The sequence below is a fragment of the Rana temporaria genome, chromosome 2, assembly GCF_905171775.1.
Source record: "Rana temporaria chromosome 2, aRanTem1.1, whole genome shotgun sequence".
In the NCBI taxonomy this organism is placed as follows: Eukaryota; Metazoa; Chordata; class Amphibia; order Anura; family Ranidae; genus Rana; species Rana temporaria.
Window position 1 is genome coordinate 136,881,955 of NC_053490.1, and position 26,107 is coordinate 136,908,061.

Here is a 26,107-nt window from a genome sequence, read left to right on the forward strand (position 1 = left end):
TAACCTGGCTTTTTTAGTCCTAGTAGCTTTAGATACAATAGTTTTTAATTTATTTTAAAGCTTTATTCCAGGCAGATAAAAATGCGGATTACCGTAGTTTGGTTTTCATGTAATTGCAGCTATCCTGAATTTTCAAAATCTGCTTCTACTTGCAGTACTTTGGGAGTGGAGGGACTCTGGCTTGACCAGGCTCTGCAGCTAAATGTGTGAGCATGCTTTCCAGGAAAAGAAAGCAGCATGAGTAGAGGGATGACTGTGTCAGTCTGCTGCTGCTCCTTCACTGTCCAGTCCACTGTACAATGTGTTTTATCTGTATTCTTGCCATAGCGGTGCTGCTTAAGAAGTGGAGAATCGAGGAACTGCTTGCGCTGAGGCACCTGGATGAAACACTTTACTGCACAGAATTACATATACTTGGGTGCTGCAATAAAAAATAGAATTATAAAACCCTGGACCTGAAATATAGGTATATACTGTGTTGTGTGTATTTTCTAATAGTTCTCAATTTGCCATTTGTATTCTCATTGCAGGGAGTGATGTCCAGAGTGTATGAGACATCTGTGGTTCTTCTGCTGCTCACACTCTTGGTGTTTGGCATCGTATGGGTGGCATCTGCCATTATAGACGATGACTCTTCTGGAAGAGAGTCCCTCTATGGTATATATATTTTTATTCAATTTATCTGGCCACAACAGTGGAGAGTGCTTATAGAAAGATGTATAAAGTTTGAAAGACGAGATTTAAAAAGCTCTTGAGAACAAAGTGAGACCATTGTTACCATGATAATTGGTAATCCTTTTATCTTATGTTTATCATTATAACCTTTTTTTCTTGTTTTGTTTTGTTTTTGGCCACCTGTGTACCATTGGGGAGGTTCCTGCCCTGTAGATGAGCACACCAGAAGTATAATGCCCTGTGCACACGTTTTCCCGTCGTAATAATTTCAGACAGTTTTTCTGACGGAATTCCGCTCAAGCTGTCTTGCATACACACGGTCACACCAAATTCCGACCGTCAAGAACGCGGTGACGTAGAACATTACGATGAGCCAAGAAAAATTAAGTTCAATGCTTCTGAGCATGCGTCGACTTGATTCTGAGCATGCGTGATTTTTAGTCCGTTGGAATTGCATCCAGATGAACGGAAATACCGATAGAATATATATTTTTTTTCATCTGAAAAATTGAGAACATGTACTCTATCTGATTTGGTCGGAATTTCCGACTGAAAAAGTCCAATGGGGCATACACACGGATGGACATACACACGGACGGAATATCCGATGAAAAGCTTCCGTCTGACTTTTTCCGTTGGAAATTCCGCTCGTGTGTACAAGGCATAAGGCAATTTCTCTAAAGTGAGGAAAATCCTGTGACCTTTGTTACAGGAGTAGTTTTCACCATTGGAACTTTTCCCTCGCCTCCTATTCAAGTGACCACCTACATTTTTGGATTTCTCTTCCCAGTGGTCACCAGGCTTGTCTCCCTAATGGGAAGAGCTGAGAATTTGGACCCCTAGGAATAACTCTCCTGATTACTTCCTATACATGATATAAGCTCATCATGATTAAAGCGGAGCTCCACCCTAAAGTGTAACTCGCGCTGATCGGAACCCCCCCCCCCCTCCGGTGTCACATTTGACACCTTTCAGGGGGGAGGAGGGGTGCAGATACCTGTCTAAACACAGGTATTTGCACCCACTTCCGGCCACACAGTTTTGGGTAAACTGCGGGCAGAACGTCGCCTCCCGTCCTCCCCCCGTTGTGCTCTGGGAACACTCGGCTCCCAGAGCACAGCGGGAGCCAATCAGCGGCGCAGCGCAACTCGCGCATGCGCCGTAGGGAACCGGGTAGTGAAGCCGGAGCGCTTCACTTCCTGGTTCCCTCACGGAGGATGGCGGGGGGGAGCAGCAGAGTGACAAGCGATCGGTCGTTCTCTGCTGCGGACGGCGCTGGACTCCAGGACAGGTTAGTGTCCTAATATTAAAAGTCAGCAGCTGCAGTATTTGTAGCTGCTGGCTTTTAATATTTTTTTTTCGTGGCACATCCGCTTTAAATGTACCTCTTTTGCACATAATGTGGGGGGAAAGAAAACGTCTCTTAAGTTGCTAGGAGTGAAGGTACAAAAAACACATGAGGCAGCATAATATCCCCCCTACTATAGTAAGACTGTCAGTGGTGCCTTTTTATAGTTTATTGCGTTTTTACAGTGTTTCCACTAAAATACAGAATTGGAGCAAACAATAATAAAAAGTTTTTTATTTTTTTATTTTTATGGAGCATGGATGGTGACTAGTAATAGGAGGAAGAGTGATTATGGCTTTTCTCTTTCAGATCTGTGGGAATACTACCTACCATACCTCTACTCAGGCATCTCTCTGTTTGGAGTTCTTCTTCTGTTATGTAAGTATTACAGCACAATAGCTGCAGGATAAGGATGGCAGTAATTCTATAGGATGGCACTTTATTTCTTGCGGAACATGTTCACTAGGTGCGTAGCTTTTGCTAAAAGTTAAAACAAAACTATGGGCAAAATGGCCTATATCATACAGTCTGTCACAATCATTAACCCGCCTGTTTTTGTAGTTGGTGCCCCCCTATAACATTTATTAGCAATTGAACCTTCCAGTAGATCGGTTTCCACTTTTGTAACAAGTAAAACTAGCCAATAAAAATGAGTTACTTTATACCACAGTTTAAACATTTAGTAGGATTTCTTACACTGATCAGCTTTTGTTCATACAGCTTAAACCCCAAAAAAGAAATCTATTACAGCTTGCCAATGACTAGATGTGGTGGCTGCATTAGTTTTTCATTTTTTTGGCTTTTGTCCCTCTGTTTTCCTTTGGTGATCTGACAAGTAACATACTTTCTGTATTAGAATGCCTCCACTCTGTATGAAGGTGCACAGGGGCACCTTTGGACAACAGCATTGTCATTCTGAGTGTTGGGTGTACTAGCAGATTTAAATAAACTATAAAATTGAAGCCAAACTTCAGCTAATACTTTTTAAGCAGTTACAGCAAACAGGTTTTGTTTTTTTTCCCTTTTTAAGTATTAGGCTTCATTTCCACTGGCGTTTTTACAGCCACTTGTGTTAGCCTTTTTTACAGCTTAAAAACGCCTGTCTATGTTTATTTTGTGAGCTGGAGCTCAAAAACGCTGCGGTAGCGTTTTTGACCATTTTTTAACGTCTGACGTTTTTACAGCTCTACTCTGGAGCTTCAGAACGCCCTGGTCCTGCGTTTTTTTTTTTTTACAGCTCAAAAACGCCTATGTGGGCATGATGCCATAGAATAACATGGACATGCATTTTTAAGCTGTAAAAAACGCTCAGAAAAGTGGCTGTTAAAACATCAGTGGAAATGAAGCCTAAAAGGTAAGTCTGTTGCTTTTCAAAAGATCAAGCTGTCCTGCAGATTTATCAGTTACAGGGATGAGAGAAGCCATTTAATACTGACAGGGGTGCTTACGATGATCAGCTTTTATGTAGCTTTTATGATCATTGTAAGCACCCCTGTTGGTGTTAAATGGCTTCACTCATCCCTGTAACTGATGCATTTGCAGGACTTGACAAGCAACAGACTTACTGGCTGGATTTCCAAACTGAAATAGAGAAAGCGTCTAAAAAGAAAACTAATACAGCCATCGCATCTGAGAATTGCTAAGCTGCAATATAATGTAAACAATGCTGCTGTAACTGCCTAAAGAGTGTTAGCTGAAGTTTGGCTTTAATTAGTTTTATTATGCTTAAAGGGAGTTTGTGCCCAGATTATGCACAGTACAGTATTTAGATATACTAAACAAGCAGTAAGGGCTCTTTCACATGGGTGGCCCGTTGAGGTCCGCCTGCCAGTTTTTTTTGGTGGACCTGAATGGGCGCTCCGTGCTCCTCTATGGAGCCGTGGATGTCAGCGGTGACAAGCCCGATGACATCCGATCCGCCAAAGTGTGACGGAGGAAAAACCTACTTTTCCATCCGTCTGGCGGATCGGGGTGAACTTGGACACTGATCCGCCCCGTGTGAAAGGGGCCTAAAAGAGCAGGGCACAGATTAGAGGATGACCATGCTCCAGTAAAGAAAATCTCCTTTGGTAATACAAGTCCATAAAATGTTAGTAAAACAGTAAGCAGGAGCCACTTAAATGCTTCATGATGGAGAGTGGCCAATCAGTCTACTCTACCTGGTAAGCTGCAATACATCACATTTATGGTTTTGGGTTTAATACGGCTTTAAAGCATAGTTACACTGGTTACGTTTAAAAGTCAGCAGCTACAAAAAATTTAGCTGCTGCCTTTTAAAAAACAGACACTTACCTGTCCAGCGGTGCGGCTGCCCGAAGCCTCGCTACTCTCTGCGGTGCCTGCATTGTAAGGGTGGGCACCCAGCTGTGACAGCTTGCGGCTTAACAATCGGACGCCTCTGCGCATTCGTAAGACGCGCTGCGCTCTGTCAGTGGCCAGGCAATCTTCTGGGACCTGTGACGCGTCCCAGAAGACTGCAGGGAGGAAGGGGTCATCTAGGGGGAGAGTAGGACTAGAGGGAGAGGAGTCGCCATGACCCATCCAGGGAGTAGGAGCTGGGTACCTATCAAAACTAGGTAGAGTAGACCTACAGAAGAGTTTTTTTTATTTATTTTTTTTTATTTTTTTTACCATATATTTATATCTGATTAGTTTTCCTAAAGTGCAACTAAATGTTGACTTTTAAAAAACTTCTAGCATGCATGATGCCAAACATGATTTGGGCTCGGTTCACAGCGGGAATTTTAACTTGATTTATTTCATGTACTTGTATAGTGCTGTCAATTTATGCAGGACATTCGCATCAGTCCCTACCCTCAATGAGCTTACCACCTAAGGTCCCTAACACACATTCATACATACTAGGGACAATTTAGACAGGATCTGATCAACCCACCAGCATGTCTTTAGCGTGTGGAAGGAAACCCACACAGGCACAGGGAGAACATGCAAACTCCAGGCAGATGGTGTCGTGGTCGGCATTCGAACCAGCGACCATTTTTGCTGCTAGGTGAAAGTGCTAACCACTACATCACTGTGAATTGCACAGGAACGCACTGTGGGTTCCTGTACGAGTCACATGCATGGGATTCACTAGCATCTTCAGCACAAGATTTACAAGCTAACATCTGGACAGGTTAAGTATTGGGCATGGTCTGTTCTTGCAGTGGAAGCTGGCTTTTGGTCTCTGTCCAAGTGTCTGGTTCTGATAACTGTAATATCTGTTTTCCTTTCATTGCACTAGTATTATGTGGCAAGTAAATCTTCAGTATCTGAAAGTGTGATAATCGCATCCTATTATGCTGGCATAGTCTTGTTTGCCTGGGCACAGTAACTAACTATTTGCTTGGCTCTGCAGTGTGCACTCCGTTGGGCCTGTCCCGGATGTTCTCTGTGACTGGAAAGCTATTGGTCAAACCTCGGGTAGGTGTTTTTTCTGATTTTAGTGATGATGACTTTTTAATGAAGATAATTTTCCTCATTCCTCTTGTTTAAATGATTGTTTGAGGGATGAATTGATGAAAAACAGAACTTAAGACTCCATTCACACTTGTGCGACTCCAAAGTTGCACCGAATTTAAAGTGCATCTTTGATGCAACTTTGGATGTGACTTTGTTGCGTTGTATAACATTCAGGTACTTTTATGCAACTTCTGAGGGTTAAGGTTGAAGTCTATGGCCTTTAACCACTTAAGGACCAGCGCACGACTATATATGTCCTTTTTTGAAGAGGGATATCTCGGTAACGGCAGCAGCTGCTGTAAATGAAAATGGTGGTCTCTGCAGCGAGATCACCATTATCGGCGGCGGGAGAGGGGCCTCTTCCTAGCTGGGTATGGAGACGAATGAGGGGAAGATGGCCCCCACCCGTCTCCATACCATAGCAGGGCGGAAGCGACGTCAAAACGTCGCTTCCGCCCATATGTCTTAAAGGCACATTTTTTTAGTTTTTTTTCTTCTATTTATTTTTATTGCATTTTAGTCTAAATATGAGATCTGAGGTCTTTTTGACCCCAGATCTCATATTTAAGAGGACCTGTCATGCTTTTTTTCTATTACAAGGAATGTTTACATTCCTTGTAATAGGAATAAAAGTTTTTTTTTTTTTTAACGGTGTAAAAATAAATAAGAAAACAAACAAAGAATTGCCCCGACGAGCTCACATACAGAAGCAAAAGCATACGTGAGTAGCTTCCGCTTATGAAAACAGTATTCAAACCACACAAGTGAGGTATCGCCGCAATCGTTGGAGTGAAAGCAATTCTTTTAGCCCTAGACCTCCTCTGTAACTCAAAAGATGCAACCTATAGAATTTTTTAAACGTCGCCTATGGAGATTTTTAAGGGTAAAAGTTTGACGCCATTCCATGAGCGGGCGCAATTTTGAAGTGTGACATGTTGGGTATCAATTTACTCGGCATAACATTATCTTTCACAATTTATAAAAAAAATTGGGCTAACTGTACTGTTGTCTTATTTTTTTTCAAAAAAGTGATTTTTTTTCCAAAAAAAGTGCACTTGTAAGACTGCAGCGCAAATACGGTGTGACAAAGTATTGCAATGACTGCCATTTTATTCTCTAGAGTGTTAGAGAAAAAAAAACAATATATAATGTTTGAGGGCTCTAAGTAATTTTCTAGCAAAAAAAATGTTTTAAACTTGTAAACACCAAATTTTAAAACAAGGCTCGGCCCTTAAGTGGTTAAGTTGCATGAAAGTCGGCCCAAAATAGTGCCTGAACTACTTTGAAGTTGCTTCAATTTTAGGGGGAAATGCACACATGAGGTTTTTACAGCTGCTGTTATGGGCGTCTGACTTTTTTTTTTTTTTTACTGCCTGTAAACACCCCTTCGTTTTGGCCTATGTGTCCATGCACACATATAGGTAGATTCAGAGAGAGTTAGGCCGGCGTATCAGTAGATACGCCGACCTAACTCTGAATCTGCGCCGACCTATGTTTAAGTGTATTCTCAATCAGAGATACGCTTAAACATATCTAAGATACGACGGCTTGCGCCGTCCTATCTTAGGTTGCAATATTTCTGCTGGCCGCTAGGTGGCGCTTCCATTGCGGTCGGCGTAGAATATGCAAATTACTAGATACACCGATTCACGAATGTACGCCCGGTACATTTACGTCGTTTACGTAAGAGATAGGCCGCCTAAAGTTAAAGCTAGGCCCTAGGTGGCGTAGCCAATGTTAAAGTATGGCCGGCGTTCCCGCGTCGAAATTTTTACGTCGTTTGCATAAGTCGTCCGTGAATAGCGATTTACGTACACGTCGAAATCAATAGGCCCGTGCGGTGTACTTAGCCGCAATGCACACTGGGAAATGTAGGCGTCCGGAGCATGCGCAGTTTAAAAAAGACGTCAAAAACGTCAGGTCAAGCCCCATTAACATAAAACACGCCCCCTTAGACAAATTTGAATTAGGCGCCCTTACGCCCGCCCGCTTTAGGCTACGCCACCGTAACTTAGCAGGCAAGTACTTTGAGAATCAAGTACTTGCCTAGCTAACTTACGGCGGCGTAGCCTAAACACGCTAAGCTACGCCGCCGCAAAGTTAAGGCAACGTCTCTGAATCTACCTAATAATCTTTGAGGCATAGGCATTTAGGACCAGTAGGGTGGGAAACAAACAGTAGCTTGTGTGTCCAGGAGCAGAGGCTGTTGAGATAAAAGAAAGAAAACACTGCTAAACGTTGTAATAAGCTTTTAGCCGCTTTTTGCATTTTTAGATGTTTTTTTTTACATTATAGGGAGTGTTTTTTAACTGTAAAAACACCCATGCACGCTAAACGTCTTTTTACAGCTGCTTTTTCCTGGCAACAGCACTGGCGGTTTTTAAGCGTCCTGTGTGCAGGAGCCCTAAGCCGTACGTGGATGAAAGGGTATCATTGGAAAACACAGGGAATGACTTGTCATGCAACTTTGATGTCCAAAGTTGCATGACAAGTCGCACAAGTGTAAATGGAGCCTTACTAAAAACCTCCCTGCAATGCTCAGTTCATTGTGCCATTTTGGGTTTAGCAATTTTCTTCCCGAAACCATATCCTGCCTTAATTTCAATGCTGACAGAGGTGTTTGTATTGCACATGTGCCCCGCTCACTGTCATTGCTAGCATTGCTGAGAACGCCAGAATTAGGATTTCACTGTACTGAGGTCTTCAGTTGCAGGAAGATGGGGGGGGGGGGGGGCTTAGGCATTCAAAGATGGCTCCTGGCAGGGCTTTGCTGCAGTTATTGGGATGCAAAGGGTTCCCAGTGGAAAGCTGAATGGTTGAGTAATTGTGGGAGTTTTCTTTTGTAAATATGTTTAGAGTTGTGTCCATAGTTCTGCTTTTAATACTGTTATTTGTTCTTTGTATCCACAATAGTTGTATAGCCTTATTCTGGTTTGTGAAAAAAATTGTAATTTTTGTTTTGCAGCTCCTGGAGAACTTGGAGGAGCAGATGAGCTGTACTGCATTTGAGGAAGCGGCCATATTACGTAAAATATCCAGTGAGTAGCATTGTGCCGCAGCGATATTCTCTTATCGTGTTACAGGGGAGATATGTCATGTCAACAGTGCTTAAAGGCAAGACAGAACAGCGTTTTGTCGCCGCCATCTTGCTACACCCTGCACTCGTCAATAGTAAGGATACTACACTGCGAAGGGGGTAAACAGACATCTTGTTAGTTTTGCATTCTACATGTTTTTTTAATAGTAAACTGACTTTATATAGTGAAATGCAGTACTTACTTTTTAGATGATGAATTTAAAAAGCTACAGCAAGGGTGCACGTATGTAAATCTGACAGAAGTTTGCTGCTTTTTAAATTCAAGATGTAAACAATCCCATGGCGTTCTAAGTACTGTATTTCACTATATAAACTCAGTTTACTGTTAAAAAAATAAAAAAAAAATGTGTAATATGCAAAACTCTGGTGGGTGTAGCAAGATGTCTGCTTAACCCCTTCTCGGTGTATCCTTACAATGGACGATGGCGGCAACAAAACGTCACTTCTGTTACACTTTCTGACGGGTCGCCTAATCTGATGAAACACCGGTCGCACGTATGTGGCCCTGTTAAAACAACACCAAGGGCTGAGAGCGAGCTCCCAACATAATAGGCAGTGGGGATCAGTAAGCTCCTGATGCATACTTGCGATAGGGAGCTTTCCTATGGTGACAGCCAATTACGGCGATCACATGCCCTGAATGCCCACCTCCCAGCTTTTAGAACTCTTAACTGATGAGGTGGTCAGTGCAAAAGGGTTAAAGTGGAAGAAAGGACAATGCAATCAGCAGAAAAGGGAATACAGGCACCAAACCTTTCTTTTAATCACTGCCTTTTACTACTCTGCCTGCATTCAGCTATCAAAGGGGTTGTAAAGGTTTGTTTTTTTATTTTCTAAAAAGGTTCCTTTTAAGCTAGTGCATTGTTGGTTCACTTACCTTTTTCCTTCGATTTCCCTTCTAAATGTTTTTTTTTCTTTGTCTGAATTTCTCACTTCCTGTTCCTTCTCAGTAAGCTGTTCTGGCTGACTAACCCCCATGGATGATGGTGGCAAGCTTACTGAGGAGAAACAGGAAGTGAAAAATTCAGACAAAGGAAAAAAAAAAACATTTAGAAGAGAAATTGAAGGAAAAGGTAAGTGAACCAACAATGCACTAGCTTAAAGGAACCTATTACGAAAATAAACGAACCTTTACAACCCCTTTAATATCAATGGAAATGCATATGTTTTCCAAGCAGTCACATGACTGCAAAGCTTCACCCTGGGTGTCTCGTTAGAGGGGTTGACAGCGGCACCAGTTCTTTAGAGCTGTGATGTCCTCCTATCAGCGTCCACAGCTCTAAAGTATTGTCGGATCTGAAAGAGTTCATGCCCACCAGATGCCATGGCATACACACCTGTCAGAGGTTTGTAGTCAAGTGACGACTTGGAAAAAGGTAAAAAATGTGTTTACATTGAGACCTATTAATTGAATGCAGAAAGCTGAAGAACAAATGGGGAGTCCGTGTTCAAACGGCAGGCCACTGTATTACCTTTCTGCTTTTCAGTGTCTTTTGGATAAAAGATTCAGCAGCCAAGAGCTGTCCTAGTGGAGTAAAGGGAGACTGGCATTACTGACGCATTCTACATGTTTGCAGGGAAACTGCGCAATGACCGTTCTAATCATACGTTTCAGGGTTTTTATATTCCTCCCCTATGTGCTTTCTCTTAACTCTCCACACTTATGTTTTATTTACAGCGAAAGCTTCATGCTGGCTAAATCTCAACATGGAGGCTTTACAAAAGAGGCTTCTCTCCATCAAGAGCAAGCGAATCGCATTAGGTGGGAAATGGCCTGACCGTCTATAAATGTTGTACCAGTTTGATTCTTATTACTATTTTAAATTGTGCATTGCATGCCATTAATGCTATATACAGCAGTGTGTCTCAACCTTGTGAAGGGATTGAATGTATCTGTGGACAGCTTGAAGGTCTCTGACATCAGTGACTGTCATCCCTGTCCAGCCATATCAAGGAATTGTATGTCTCGAAGCACTTCCTGAGCATGGCTTCTCCGTCTGCGTTTTCTTAGGGGACAGTTAACTGGTTGCATTCAATTTATCCTGGCCAGGTCCTAATCTCCATAGAAAGGCTGAAGTAAGGGACATCCGTGTGTCGCACCTTCTCTCCACACATTTACATTAGGATGTTTTTCAGCAGCTGGCTCTTGCAGGTGTGAGATTTTGGGTAGATTTGTATTAATTTTTTTCACTATAAAAACGTCCATGCTCCAAAAATATTAAAAAGAAAAAAATGATATACTAAATAACCTAGTGCAAAAAAAAAGTATGTGAATTAAGCTAATTAGTGTTGCTGCCCCTTTAAATGACCTCAAAACGCCATAATTGTGTTTGCATAAATATTTGGAGGTTTTTTATTTATTTGTACACGTTATCCTATTGGCACCTACGCCACAGCAATAAGCAAGTGCGAAAAAAAAAAAAAATATGAAAGTGGTCTTCTATTGTGCACAATGCCAGCCTTATAGTGCCACCTAGTGTCTGCTGTTTTCAGCGTCAAGACGCTTTCTGATGCCACCTTGTTTGTAGGCTGCTGATTTTTGTAGGCTTGTTTCCTCTCCTCATAGTAAAGTTAAATGTCTGTGGCTTCTATATTATGCTAAAGTTGGCAGTTTGTTTGTTGCAGAGAAAAGAAGGAAGGCCTCTCCATGGCAGCGCAACTTGGTGTACCCTCTAGCCATGCTGTTGCTCCTCGCGCTCACTGTAAGTAATTTATTTTGTGCAACAGATTAAGAATTCCACAAATGATCTTTTAATAATTGCATAAAGAAGAACAAGTGCTGGAACAGTTTGTCTGTATACAATCTGTATCTTTATATTATTGTAGGGTATCTCGGTACTGATTGTGTGCTTCCATGTCTTGGAACTTCTAATTGATGAAGCTGCCATGCCAAAGGGGATGCAGGTATGCCATTAACTTTTAAATCATCCACCGTATTTATCCGTTTTCTGACACTTAATTCCTGTTTTTTCTGTCTGTGGTCTGAGTTTGGTACCTTTTTTGTTATGTTTTCCAGGATTCACGGCTTGGGAAGGTCTCGTTTTCTGTTTTTGGTCCTTTCGGTGCAGCTGTACAAGTCATCCTTATATTGTATCCTTTTACTATGCATTCCCATCTGCTTTGTAATGTTTCCAGCAAAGTGTGCTACATATACATAAGACTAAATACACAAGTAAAAAAGTAGCCTAATACGTAAGGAACAGGGTATGGGCGTACATTGTAAAATGTCTGTTGTGGTGCTGGGGAGCTACAGCTGCAGTATATTCTGATGGGAATGGATTCTAGAAAACACTTTGGAGGTTATTTACGAAAGGCAATTCCACTTGCGTAGTGCGCTTGAAATTGCACTGAAAGTGCAGTCGCTGTAGATCTGAGGGCGGCATGCAAGGAAAATAAAAAACAGCATTTTAGCTTGTACATGATTGGATGATAAAATCAGCAGAGCTTCCCCTCATTTCAGATCTTCCCCTCAGATCTACAGCGACTGCACTTCCAAGTGCAATTTTAGTTTGCACTTGTAGTGCAAAGTGGATTTGCCTTTCGTAAATAAACCCCTTTGTGTGCATAACCGCCATAACCGGTGTTATTGGTAATGCATTCCAAAAAAGCAAATATACACTGCAGCTGTGACTCCCTGATATTTTGCACTGTATGCCTATATACTGTGTTATGATCATATGCAAGGGGCCTGGCATATTTTGGCTTTGCAAACTGCGAAAGAGGCCTGAGACAATGATCATGTTGAAACCCTAAGGGCACTTTCACACTGGTTCACTTCAATACTGGCAGTAAAACGCCTATGTGTTAATGGAGCGTTTTTGCTGTGCTTGTGTAGTGTTTGCAGGGCGGTTTTTAAAGGACATGTGGCTCAAAAATTGCCCCAAAACCGCTTAATGGGGCATTTTTTGGAGCGTTGTTGAAGTGTTGTTGTTGCCGTTCCTATTCATTTCAGTGGGGAAGAGCGTTCCTTTTTTTTTTCTCCCTAAACATGCTCCAAAAAGGCTGCAAGCAAGGTTTTTTTTTCACCACAATGGAAGCGCACCGCAGCAGTGAGGGAAGCATTTTTCTTGCGCTTGTCAAGTTTTTTTTTTTTTTTTTTTTTTTTAACACAAAAGTGCTTGAAAAACTCCTCCGTGTGAAAGCGGCCTTACTGTCATGTTGCCAGATGGAACGTAATAAAAGAATAGTTAACCACAATGCCAAACTGTTCCATTTGCGCTTATCCAACAAGGCAAAAAAAAAAAGATGCATATAAAGTTTAGAAATTCATAACAACCACTCAGAAATCCGTTGCATACTTGGTAAGGTTAAAGAGGGAAAAAAAAGACGTGTGTGTGTCACTACCATTTCCTATATCCTTGTATATTGTATTCATCAAGAGGGTTTTTTTTTTTGTTTTTACACTCCCCTGCTGACATCACCAACTGTGGAAGTGAGTTCCACATCCTTTCTGCTCTTACTGTAAGGGCTAAACCACTTCCCATCCAACTTTGAGTGGTCGCATGTCCTCTTAAGCGATCAGAGACCTGAATAGTTTTCTCTATGCTAGAATCAACATTGCTGATGATGCAAAGCTAAGCAAATATCTCAAACTCTGATATTGAACTATTTATACCAACCTCAATATTTATGCATAAATAGAATTTATCACAGAACAGAGCCTTGGATCACCCCGCTCGCCACTCCAGACCATTCTGAGTACACACCATTTATCACCAAACTTTGGAACTTTTTAGTTCAGTACAAAGGAAGTTACAAGGACACTGGATGTCTAGCAGGATCCACTATTTTTTTTCACTGATAGACATTAGGTGGCGCTGCAAATCCTCATACCTCCAGTATAGTAGATGTGTATGAATACATTTACAATTGAGTCAAACTATACCCAATTAACCTTTTTTGTAAAAAAAAAAAAGTAAAAGCAAATGAAACTCAAATCTTCCACAACAGTGCGTGTTATGAATCGCCAATAGTGTCCACATGTATTCAAATTTCCTTCTTCATGCAGTTCTCGTGACCACCACTCCCTCAATGTGAATCCATTGACTCACCAAAACGTAATGCCTCACATCTGATGATCGGCACGCAGAGCCAAAATGGTTAATGACACCTGCACACACATCTCATGCTTCTCCTGCTCCAGAAAGAAAGATCTTCTTAAACATTCACCTTTCCACCGTCATCCATGAAAAAGAGGCTTGCAATAGGAGTACCTTTTACGTCTTCAGAGTTTTTTAACCACTCGCTGACCAGACCTTTTCTGGAACTTTTTGTTTACATCTTTAAATCAGTTTTTTTTTTTTTTTGCTAGAAAATTACTTCAAACCCCCCAGACGTGTTTTTTCTAGTAGAGACCCTAGAGAATAAAATGGCTATTGTTGCAATATTTTATGTCACACTGTATTTGCGCAGCAGTCTTTCAAGCGGAATTTTTTTGGGGAAAAATACACGTTAATAAATTAAACACACATAGTTTCACAATTTTTTATTTTTTTATTTATTTTTACTGGTTACCTGTTAGAGGAGGTCTTATGCTAGACTTCTTGCTCAAACGATCGCAGCAATACCTCATGTGGGTTTACACACCGTTTACTAAAGAAATAAAATGAGAACTTTTTTATTTTTACACTTTCCCTTTTTTATTTTTCCCCTTGTGTAATGGAAATGAGCATAACAGGTCCTCTTTATTGAGAGGGTCTTTTCGACCCCAGATCTCTCATTTATCTTTAAAAGCAAAAGGGAAAAAATATATATATTATATAAATTATGCCTGAGAATCAGAAGTGATGTCTGAGGTTGCTCCCGTTCTCCATGGACATAGAGCCGAGTGGGGTGCCATCTTGCCCTCACTTCCTGCCCAGCAAACGACCGCATCAGGTTGCTTCCGGGTTTATTGAAGGCTCCGGTAAACTCGGAAACGACTGGGAAACAGGGGATGGGCTCCTCTGCCACCACCTCTAAAAGTGATCCCAAGGTGAATCCACCCCTGCGGGACCACGCTTATCAGATGTTAAATCGCCCATAGTAAAAAAGGATACCAGGTTTTTGGCAGTTAGCTGCTGCCATAACACCGGTATTTAACATAAAAAATTACATTGTAAAGGACTTATAAATGACATAAAGAACCCCAGCCAGATCTGTCCCTGAAGAGAACCTGTCATGCCCTATTGCTATTACAAGGGATGTTTACATTCTTTGTAATGGGAATAATAATAATTTTTAAAGTGCCCCCAACCCCACATGCTGGCACGCAGAAGCAAACACATATGTAGGTTGCGCCTGCATATGTACACAGCGTTCAAATCACACATGTGAGGTATCTCCCCAAACGTTGGCGTGAGAGCAATAATTCTAGTGCAATTTCTCCTCCAACTCTAAAAAAAAAAAAAAAGTTTAAAGCATACCCTATGGAGATTTTTAAGTACCAAAGTTTGGCACAATTTTAAAAGTGTGACATATTGGGTATCTATTTACTTGGCAATATCATCTTTCACATAATACAAAAAATTGTGCTAACTTTAGTGTTTTGGTTTTATTAAATCCTGAAAGTGTTTTTGTTTACCAAAAAAAATTGTGTTTGAAGAATTGCTGCGCAAATACCATGTGACATAAAACATTGCAACGACCGCCATTTTAATCCCTTGTGTGTGTGTATATGTATGTATGTGTGTGTGTGTGTGTGTATATGTATATGTGTATATGTGTGTGTGTATGTATATATATATATATATATATATATATATATATATATATATATATATATATATATATATATATATATATATATATATATATATATATATATATATATATATATATATATATAGTACAGACCAAAAGTTTGGACACACCTTCTCATTCAAAGAGCTTTCTTTATTTTCATGACTATGAAAATTGTAGATTCACACAAAAGGCATCAAAACTATGAATTATATATATATATATGTGTGTGTGTGTGTATATATATATATATATATATATATATATATATATATATATATATATATATATATGTGTGTGTGTGTGTGTGTGTGTGTGTGTATATATATATATATATATATATATATATATATATATATATATATATATATGTGTGTATTTTATATTGGAAATATAATTATTTTTGTATATAAGGAAAATGTACCTAGCATGAAAAAATAAATTTAAAACGGAATTGGTTTTTATTACCTTTTTATAGGAGTTTAAAATAAAGATATTTTTTTTCTTTGTCTTTCAATATTTGTGTTTTATGGAAAGCATTATATGATTTGCATCCTTAACTCCAGTCTAGTTATCTGATGGCTGCTTCGGTGGTTGGGTTTTATTCCTCTCCGTTGTTTATAAGACTCCTACCCCAGAAGCATGACACGACTATGACCAAAGTAAGAACCTTTCAATTTAATGTTCTGATAACATCTTATTTGCTGTTTCCCCCCCCCCCCCCCCCCCCTACAATTTAAAAAAATGTGCAATACTACATGACAATTCTATAAATGAATTGTAAAGCACCCAGGCTGAACCAGTCCTTTTCACATGATTTACACAGCAATTGTAGTGTTTTCACAGCATTGATTACTAATGTAATTTATGTAGTACACCCCTGGAGTCCCGGCACTGTCCACAAGAACGGGTCTGTGACCTTGCATCCATTTTTGGGCAGTCACAACAGTATAGGCTACACCCTTTTACACTTTGCCTTGCAGAGTGAATTATTGTCCTTTATTTAGTGTCACGTATATGGAAAGACTTTAACAGGATCGACATTATAAATCCAGGCCACTTGGGTTACATTTCCATAGCGTGCTAGTGGCAGTGCTTTTATTAACAGTACAAAAAAGTGGCAGCCACCCCAACCTATAACTAGCCTTAGCAGTAAGGTGCACATAAAAAGGGCAACGCACATCACAAAGATTTCCCAGTACATTTACCAGCCAGCCTACAAAACAACCAACCTGACCCTAATAGTTTATATAAAAAATAGAGGGTTTTGTTTGCACATATATGCATAAGCCACAGTACCCACGTCAAGGTTCCTATTAGAGCTGCACGATTCTGATCAAAATGAGAATCACGATTCTTTTGCTTAGACTAAAGATCACGATTCTCTCGCGATTCTCAAAAACTGAATGCCAGAATTCCCCCCCCCCCCCCCAAATAAATAAACCTGTGATTTATCTGAAAATATGGATATATAAAAGAGACCAGTGATATGTCTATAATGTTAAAGACCATATAACTCCTATGAAAAAAGCAGAATCAAAGTTTGATTCTGCTTTTTTCATAGGAGTTATATGGTCTTTAACATTATAGACATATCACTGGTTTCTTTTTTATTTATTTTTTTATACATCAGAAGCAGTACCGCCAGCAACCATTGGGTGGCGCATGGATACACACAGTTGTACAGAACTGTGAGAAAGATTAATACATCAGAAGCAGTACCGCCGGCAACCACTGGGTGGCGCATGGATACACACTACAGTTCTACAGAACTGTGAGGCCCCGTGCACACGTCCGAGGAACTCGGCGTGCCAAACACATCAAGTTCCTCGTCGAGTTCTGTGTTGAAGCCGCCGAGGATCTCGGCGGGCCAACTTTCCTCATTGAACAACGAGGAAATAGAGAACATGTTCTCTATTTGGCCCGACGAGTTCCTCGTCTGCTTCCTCTGTGAAAAGTGTACACACGACCGAGTTTCTCGGCAGAATCCAGCTCCGACCGAGTTTCTGGCTGAATTCTGCCGAGAAACTCGGTCGTGTGTACGGGGGCCTTAGAGAAGCCCAGGCATCCATCGGCACAGGCTGCTGACGTCGGTTTTCTGATATCGGCGCCATTTGCGTTCCATGCTGGTTACGTGGAACCGGTGGTGACGCAAAAGAATCACGAGTCATCCCGTGGGGAGAATCGTGATCGCCATTCTCTCCACGATTAATCGTGCAGCTCTAGTTCCTTTGTAAACTGCAATTCTAATTCTATCATTTTTAGAGTTTCCCAAGTTGGAGCACATAGAGCAGTTTATAGATGAAGGGCGAGTTTGCCTGAAGGGAGCTGGGAAATCTTTTGTGCAATGCTTTATGCATTTAGTGTTTTCAGCATCTAGCTCACTTCTGGGCATGTCAAATGCCTGGTGCACCAATGTGGTTTATTCTTGTACCCCTTTGTCACTGCTGCATTATATGTGACGTACAGTGTTAATTTCGTAGACTAAAAAGTTTTAGTGAACTAAAATACGACTAAAACAATTGGGATGACAAAAATACGACTAAAACTCCATTTTAGTCGAGATTAAAACTAAATTGAAATTTAATGTCAAAATTAACACTGGTCTGTAGTTCATGTTCATACCTCAATGCCATAAATAACATTTAGATTTTTCACTCCAGTAGTATATAATGAGAAAAATAGTAGAGGAATGCTTAAAGCGGGGGTTCACCCTTAGAGGGCACTTTTCCCCCTTCGCTTCCTGCTCGTTATTACTAGGGGAATCGGCAATTTATTTAAAAATATGTGCAGTACTTACCCGTTTACGAGACGCATCCTCTCCGTCGCTTCCGGGTATGGGCTTCGGGAATGGGCGGTCCTTCTTGATTGACAGGTTTCCGAGAGGCTTCCGACGGTCGCATCCATCGCGTCACGATTTTCCGAAAGAAGCCGAACGTCGGTGCGCAGGCGCAGTATAGAGCCGCACCGACGTTCGGCTTCTTTCGGCTACGAGTGACGCGATGGATGCGACCGTCGGAAGCCTCTCGGAAGGCTGTCACTCAAGAAGGAACGCCGGCTCCCGAAGACCCATACCCGGAAGCGACGGAAGAAGATGCAGCTCGAAAACGGGTAAGTACTGCACCTATTTTAATATAAATAGCCGATTCCCCTAGACCGAACGAGCAGGAAGCTAAGGGGAGATTTTTTTTTTTTTTTTTAAATGGGTGAACTCCCGCTTTAATGCATTACTATTTAAATTGACCCCTTAGATTTTAGATGACTAAAATGAGTTTTAGTCGGCTAAAATGTACTGGAGATTTAGTCTACGAAATACGACTAAAACAATTTCAGGAGACTAAAATGTGACTAAAACTAAAATGCTGTTTTAGTCCTAAGACTAAAACTAAATAGAAATTTGCTCAGGGGTCAGTGGTGGAAACCACGGCACATACTGTGGCACCAGGCATTGGATGCAGAAGACTTTTTAGCTAGCATAGCCTTTGAAGACCCATAGACACCTGTGTCACAGTTGGGGTAAGTATGAACCCTTCATTACTGGCATGGCTGTGAACAGGATCTATTAAAATTTTCTCTTGCAGCCTTTAGTCTTTTTGTTGCCAATCTCAATTATGTGAATTGTTCTCTGTAATCCAGAGGTGTGCCAGCATTTTTTTGTTAACTTGAATTTTTTTCATCAGATCATTGGAAACTGTGTGTCCCTACTTGTGCTTAGCTCTGCTCTCCCGGTCTTCTCCAGGACATTGGGTGAGTTCTCTTTTTTTTTATTCAAAGGAAATATGCAAAGCAATTTTCATTCATTTAGGGAAATGTTAGTTTGAGTACCGTACTGAAAAGGAGAAGCTCGCGCAAGAACCAACTGAGTAATATGTCCGTAATCGCAATGCTGGTTACAATAAATGAATGTAGTGAAACTCAAAGTCCCAATAATGGTTAAAAAAAAAAAGGGGGGGGGGTGTTGGTTAGTTCAGTTCATTAAGTGTAATACAGCAACAGCCTTGAGAGTTAGAAGAAAAACTCTGGGGAAACAAGTAGAAAAGAGACAAGGTGCGCCAGACTAAGTGTAGCGTATGTTTAATCCATAAAGCTAGCCAAATAGCTCTCACAGAATGGAAGTAATGGTTAGGCACATAGGTAATGTAGAGTTCAAAGTCACGGAAGCTGTGAAGCACGTCATCTGATTGGCCACACTGTCACTTCCGTCTCACTGACCCTCTCGAGCCTCCGTTCCACACATTTCCGGTTTCAGGACTTCGCCCAGCCAGCTATCTGGACGCTTACAGAGGCTACTCTGCATCTCCCTATGGCTTGTCCTCACACCGTTGGGATGCTCCTTATGTGACCGCAGATCGCACAGTGTCTTTGGACCCTACATTACCTATGTGCCTAACCATTACTTCCATTCTGTGAGTAGCCATTTGGCTTGCTTTTTGGATTAAACGTTTAGATATACGCTACACTTAGTCTGGCGCACCTTTGTTTCTTTTTTCACTTGAGTACCGTACTGGCTGCTTCATTTAAATTGCAACAATAAAGCGATGGGAGGCCCTGAAGTCTGAAGTGAAATGCAGAGTAGTGCGGTCCCCCCACACCGTTGGCGCCAGCCACGCGCAGATTTGCGGCTTCTCAGCACCTGGCCCTTCGCTCCAAGCAGCCACATATTTATGTGAATAGCTGTGCTGAGAACGTGCACGCTCCCAGCACAGTTACAGGCGCCTAACCAAAAGCTCCCGATCGCTGCTTGCAGGAGTTTTCGGGATCACATTTGGCAACTTTCAGGGGTGAGGATGTGTAATACAGGTATTGGCTCCCACTTCCTGGCAAATCATCGTAGTGACCTACACCACTTCCTGCGCCTACACTGTCCTCCCCCGCTGTCTTCTGGGAGACACACAGGTCCCAGAAGACAGCAGGGACCAGTGAGGATGTGCAGCGCGACTCGCACATACACAGTAGGGAACCAGAAAGTGAAGCCGCAAGGCTTCACTCCCTGATTCCTTCACAGAGAATGGCGGGGGGCGGCAGCTGAGAGCCGTGCGACAGATTGGCTTTGGCTGCCGATATCGCGGGTGCTCCCTGGACAGGTAAGTGTCCATATATTAAAAGTCAACAGCTGCAGTATTTGTAGGTGCTGGCTTTTAATATCTTTTATTTTAGGTGGACCTCTGCTTTAAGCGTCTTAAACCTCTTAAAGGGCCGGCATGCGCTGAAGTTAAAGGCTGTTGTAGTTTTCGTTTTACTGGAATAAAAGGCACCATTTTTTTACACTTTATTGGAGTGCGGCTGTCCATCATCTCCTCCCTCTTATTTATGCTTTGTGCATTGCCTGCACCCATCGGGTTTTGAACTATACTCACCGCTGAAGTGCATTTGTCTGGAGCGGCGGTTTTCTTTCTCTGCTGAAGTTAAAGGAGTTCTGCACTCCTGTGACCTGTTTTCAGCCAACAGCGGGCTAAAGCCTGCTGACGTCATTCAGGCAGTCCAGGCTGGGGAAAGATCCCAGCTTTACAGTTTGGATCCACTCGCATGCCTAGATCGGCAGCTGGGAGACTGGGCCAGCCCAGTGACCGCTGGAGAGGCAGAGCAGAAATTCATTGAATGGCAGTCACAACTCTCTGCTTATAGCAGAACTAAGTGATCAGCAGTGTTTGATCGCTCTGTTCTCACTGCAGAGGTGGCAGGGACAGATGCCGCATCGATCCGATTTTTGGTTGAGAGCAAAATTCAGATATGGAAAGCGGCTTGCCTGATATTTGGATTATGAAATTAAAAGTGCCATGCAATCTCTCAGAATCAGATGCCCGTTATGAATGAAGTTATTTCCAGTTAGTGTAAGATTTAATTGCCTGTGCTTTCTTTAGTTCATCGTTTTACTTTCTTTACTCTCAGGCATCACCAGATTTGATCTGCTGGGCGACTTTGGACGATTCAATTGGCTTGGGAACTTTTACCTGATATTCTTGTATAACATTCTGTTTGCTGGCCTCACCACACTCTGCTTGGTGAAGAAGTTTACCTGGGCTATACAAGCTGAGCTCATCCGTGCGTTTGGTAAGAATCACTGAAGGAGTAAGGGGCTAAATGCATGAATCAAAACTTGCTTGTCCCAGAAACCTTGCTGGGAAGCAAAATGTTAATTCCAAAAAATGTTTAGTGTAAATTTTTGCAAATGTATACCTGTTACATTATGTTTATATGCACATTTGCTGGTTTTTCATTATTGTTACTAAACCCACAACAGTAAAATCTGTCTGTGCAGAATAGCATGCTTGTTATACTCTGGAACCTTAGGGGTTAATCCTCTGCATTGTGTAAAAAGGCTCTTTAATCCTCTATTGACAGATCCTCCCCCTCCTATAGGGTCTCTCTTGGCAAGATAAGACGCAGTGAGGGTAGTACTGATGCACATGCTCAGTGGAGAGAAGATTTGCTTGTTGATCAGTGCTAGCCAGGTCACATATTAAAGCGGAGCTCCGCTGTAAAAAAAAATTAAAAGCCAGCAGCTACAACTACTGCAGCTGCTGACTTTTAATATTGGGACACTTACCTGTCCTGGAGTCCAGCGACGTCGGCAGCAGAAGACAAGTAATCGATCATCTCTCGGCTGCCCACGCCGCCTTCCTCGGTGAGGGAACCAGGAAGTGAAGCATTGCGGCTTCACTGCCCGGTTCCCTATGGCGCATTCGCGAGTCACGCTGCGCCCGTGCTCACTGGTCCCCGCTGTATTCTGGGAGCCGTGTGTTGCAGACTGTATAGCCGGAAGTGGTCTTGGACAGGTATCTGCACCCTCCTGCCCCCCTGAAAGGTGTCAAATGTGACACCGGAGGGGGGGGGGGGTCCGATGAGCGGAAGTTCCACTTTAGGGTGGAGCTCCATTTTAACATCACACGTGGGCGTGTATACAGATCCTGAATGACAGCCTAGTCTCTCCCTCCTTCTCCTTCATGCCCAGTAACTATAAAAACAGTGGGTGGATGTCACATCTTGATGGATGATCTGCCTCCCATAACAGCATGAGGGCACGGGCTATAGTGGAAATCTCCTCCCTGAACACTCGGGTTTATCATGTGACCGTGATCTACAGATCGGCCAAAAAGGTATATAGTGGCAGTATTTCAATGTAAACTTATAAGCTGGGGGGAATTAACTATTTTCATTTTACCGGGTTTAGTAATACTTTAATAAAGATAAGGCAACAATAGCCCCGTCAGATTATTTTTTAATGTCCCCAATTGTATCCTATTGGGGATATTTACCTTCACGTCCTGTCCCATAGCCAAACAGGAAGTGGGTGGAATTCCCTGCAAATTAAAGGAATTTTTTGAGGACCCCCAAGTCACCAGTTGTCACTAGTAACAACCACATTGGAAGATTTCCCCTCTGTTACCTTTCTGGGGACAACCCAAAATGGGGTTTTCTTTTAGACTGGGTTCACACTATCCAATTCGCATAGCAGGAGATTGTGACTGGCTCTCTATGGAGCTGGTTCACACATTTCGGCAGTGGGTCTGGTGTGAATTGCATACGAGTCCTGTGCATCTTTTGGACCCTTTTAGGTCCAAAATTGGGCTGAAATGGGACGTGAGACGGTGAATGGAGACCCACCGGACCTCCTGCTCTGAGCCGCTACGTGCTCTAGTCTGAACCCAGCCTTACTTTTACTTACAATAAAAATGGTAGACATGACAAATGGAGAGGTTGAATCTTTAACGGGGGGCACAGACTGCAATAAAAATTGACAAGCATTTTATCATCTCTCCACTCCAAAACTAAAGCAAACCTTTTTTTTGCCTTTTAGTTATACTTTTAAATCTAGTAATACCAATGTTTTTTTAATTTAGAAATTAAAAAATGAGGTTGACCACTAGGTGGAGCCAGATCTCTAAAGATGTCCTCTGTATCTAAAGCTGGCTGTACACAGTTTTTTTTTTTCAGCTTGCCTGTGCATTGCAGGTGGATGAATGTCCTGCAATGCCTATTGTATCACGAGAGCCAGCGATTGATGCTTTTTAACCTGCAATTTTTTATTTTTTTAATATCCAATTTACCCTTTGACAAACAAATTTCTTACAGTGCATGGCCAGCATTAGACTCTGCAATCACTGATAGTCGGAGAATGTGACCTGGACTGGGAGCTGGTCTACAATTACATTTTTTTTTTTGTTCTGCCTAGTGTGTGTGTGTATATGTATATATGTATACACATTTATTTATTTATTTATATATATATATATATATATATATATATATATATATATATACATACATACATACATACATACATACATACATACATACATACACACACACACACACACACACACACACACACACACACACACACACACACAATTATAGATATAAAAGGTGTGTGTGTGTATATGTGTGTGTGTGTGTGTGTATATATATATATATATATATACACACACAATTATAGATATAAAAGGTGTGTATATATATATATATATATATATATATATATATATACATACATATACACACACACACACTTATAGATATCAAAAGTGTGTGTGTATAATATATGTGTGTGTGTAATATATATATATATATATATATATATATATATACACACACACACACACACACACACACACACACACAATTATAGATATAAAAGGTGTGTGTGTGTATATGTGTGTGTGTGTATATATATATATATATATATATATATATATATATATATATATACACACACAATTATAGATATAAAAGGTGTGTGTATATATATATATATATATATATATGTATATATGTATGTATGTGTGTGTGTGTGTGTGTGTGTGTGTGTGTGTGTGTGTGTGTGTGTGTGTGTGTGTACATATATACATACACACACACCTTTTATATCTATAATTGTGTGTGTATGTGTGTGTGTATATATATATATATATATATGTATGTATATATATATATATATATATATATATATATATATATATATATACATACATATACATATAATTTGTGTATCTCAAAGTATAAATTTCCTGTACACTGGACTTCTTGTCTTTAGTGGACCGGAAAAGGTGAAGATTTTTGTTCTAGGGAACATTTAAGAATGTTTACTGTACCTATGTAGTACCCTGAATGCAGTTTGGCATTTTTGCCCTGGGCTTAAGTTTTTCTTGTCCCCGGCACTGCTGAGCTCTTTGGCACTGCTGCTAGCCTTATGAGATTTGGTGATGTCACTGTGTATAAACTGTGTGTGTTTTTTTATTTTTTTTTATCATTTTGACATGATGCTGTTTATCTCTTCTAGGACTGGACAGGTTACCTTTGTCTGTAAACAGGATTCGCAGCCAAGGCAAGGCCTGATATGCCTCCATGGAGTTGTCTGTCAATGTGATGGCACTTGGCACCAAGATCCGTGAATTGCCAGACAACCTGCTTCGTTTTGTGTCTCGTTTTTGAGAGGAAAGAAGTCTCGGGCACGGATTCTGGATTCTTGCGTCGGAAGCCTTGGTCAGGTCCTACGTTCTAGGAGGTTCTACACTCATGGATTTAGAAGATTTGAGTTTTTGTGGGCCCAGAACCTGGGTGACAACATTTGAGGAAACTATAAATGGAATATTTTTCAGAATAATCTGAGCCAACCCTTGAACATGAATTGTGCTGCTACAGAGTAGGAGAGGGGTAGCCTGTGACCGCTTTCATTTTTCTCCTGTTTTGGTATTTTAACAATGGATCGGTCCTTCAACTGGATTGTGGAGTCCCGGAATAAATCTACTTGTCACCCGTGTTTAACAGAACTCTTCATAGTGCAATGGAAACACTAATTTTACACAGGTCATGTAGGGACGATGTGATGAAGGTGCACAGGATGTTGGTCCTCTCCTTTCTGCTTGTGCTAGTTTACATGAACTCCACTCCAGCCTTTGTGGCTTTCTATTGCCATCTCATCTGGTGTGCAATCTCTGTGCAATGAGACAATACACCAGCATTATTCAGAAGCCCAAGAGACTCGTCTCTTATGGCATCTCCATTTTGTGTCTTTTTGTATGTGTTGTCTGGTTGACGTTTGTTTCTTCATCTTGTCTGGAAGTGTTTACTCTTAGAGCAGTATGTAAAACTATGGCTGGATTAGTAGTGAATGTGTGAATAGTTCTCCTGCTGCTGTTTGTCTTTGATTGGTTAGCTAGGCAGTGTCTTCCAAAGTTGATCTAGAAGTGCAGTATTTTATAGAGCTTTGTCTTTGTTCTCTGTTTATGTATGAAGCGCACATGGTGAACCCAACATAATGTCTTTTTCCATTAGGTGCAGAATACTGTATACTCTTGTCACTTAGGGCCTGATACACTGTGTGTGATGACTGACTGGTGCTTTTCTGCACCCGATCAACACCAGTCACTACACGGGCACATTAAATTGCACAACACAGGTGTGATGTACAAATCTGATGCATTTTTCTGCAGCACATGGGATGACACCACTGGTCATGCAGCATATCCCAACTAGGGATGAGCTCCGGCGTGTTTACACTGTCCACGTGCAGAGCCCGCCAGGAGGTCGGCACGGCGCTGCGCTAATCACAGGCAGGGAGACATTTCCTGATCTCTGCAGCCGAGCATCGGGACAATGTCTCCCTGCCTGTGATTAGCGCAGCACCGTGCACACTTCCTGGCGGGCTTTGCACATGGACTGTGCGAACACGCCGGAGCTCATCCCTAATCACAACGCACTGCTGTGCAAAGACCTGATTGGCAAATACATTTGTACACTCAAAGTTTTAAAAACATCGTTGCACCAAAAGCATGCATCGCACTGCCACCCCATCCCTCAGCAAA

The 26,107-nt window shown here is 41.5% G+C and overlaps 1 protein-coding gene across 1 annotated transcript in view; it reads left to right on the forward strand.

The window, feature by feature from the left end:
• The window catches only part of LMBR1L (limb development membrane protein 1 like), a 98,953-nt gene extending 73,126 nt beyond the window's left edge, over positions 1 to 25,827 (forward strand). The window contains exons 6-17 of the mRNA XM_040341163.1: positions 531 to 657; positions 2,333 to 2,401; positions 5,382 to 5,446; positions 8,451 to 8,523; positions 10,261 to 10,344; positions 11,208 to 11,284; positions 11,409 to 11,486; positions 11,599 to 11,672; positions 15,874 to 15,964; positions 18,983 to 19,049; positions 21,192 to 21,353; positions 24,583 to 25,827. Of these exons, the coding sequence (XP_040197097.1) occupies positions 531 to 657; positions 2,333 to 2,401; positions 5,382 to 5,446; positions 8,451 to 8,523; positions 10,261 to 10,344; positions 11,208 to 11,284; positions 11,409 to 11,486; positions 11,599 to 11,672; positions 15,874 to 15,964; positions 18,983 to 19,049; positions 21,192 to 21,353; positions 24,583 to 24,638 (1,023 nt within the window). The 3' untranslated portion in view covers positions 24,639 to 25,827. The remainder of the gene's footprint in view (positions 1 to 530; positions 658 to 2,332; positions 2,402 to 5,381; positions 5,447 to 8,450; positions 8,524 to 10,260; positions 10,345 to 11,207; positions 11,285 to 11,408; positions 11,487 to 11,598; positions 11,673 to 15,873; positions 15,965 to 18,982; positions 19,050 to 21,191; positions 21,354 to 24,582) is intronic.
• The last annotated feature ends 280 nt before the right edge of the window (positions 25,828 to 26,107 follow it).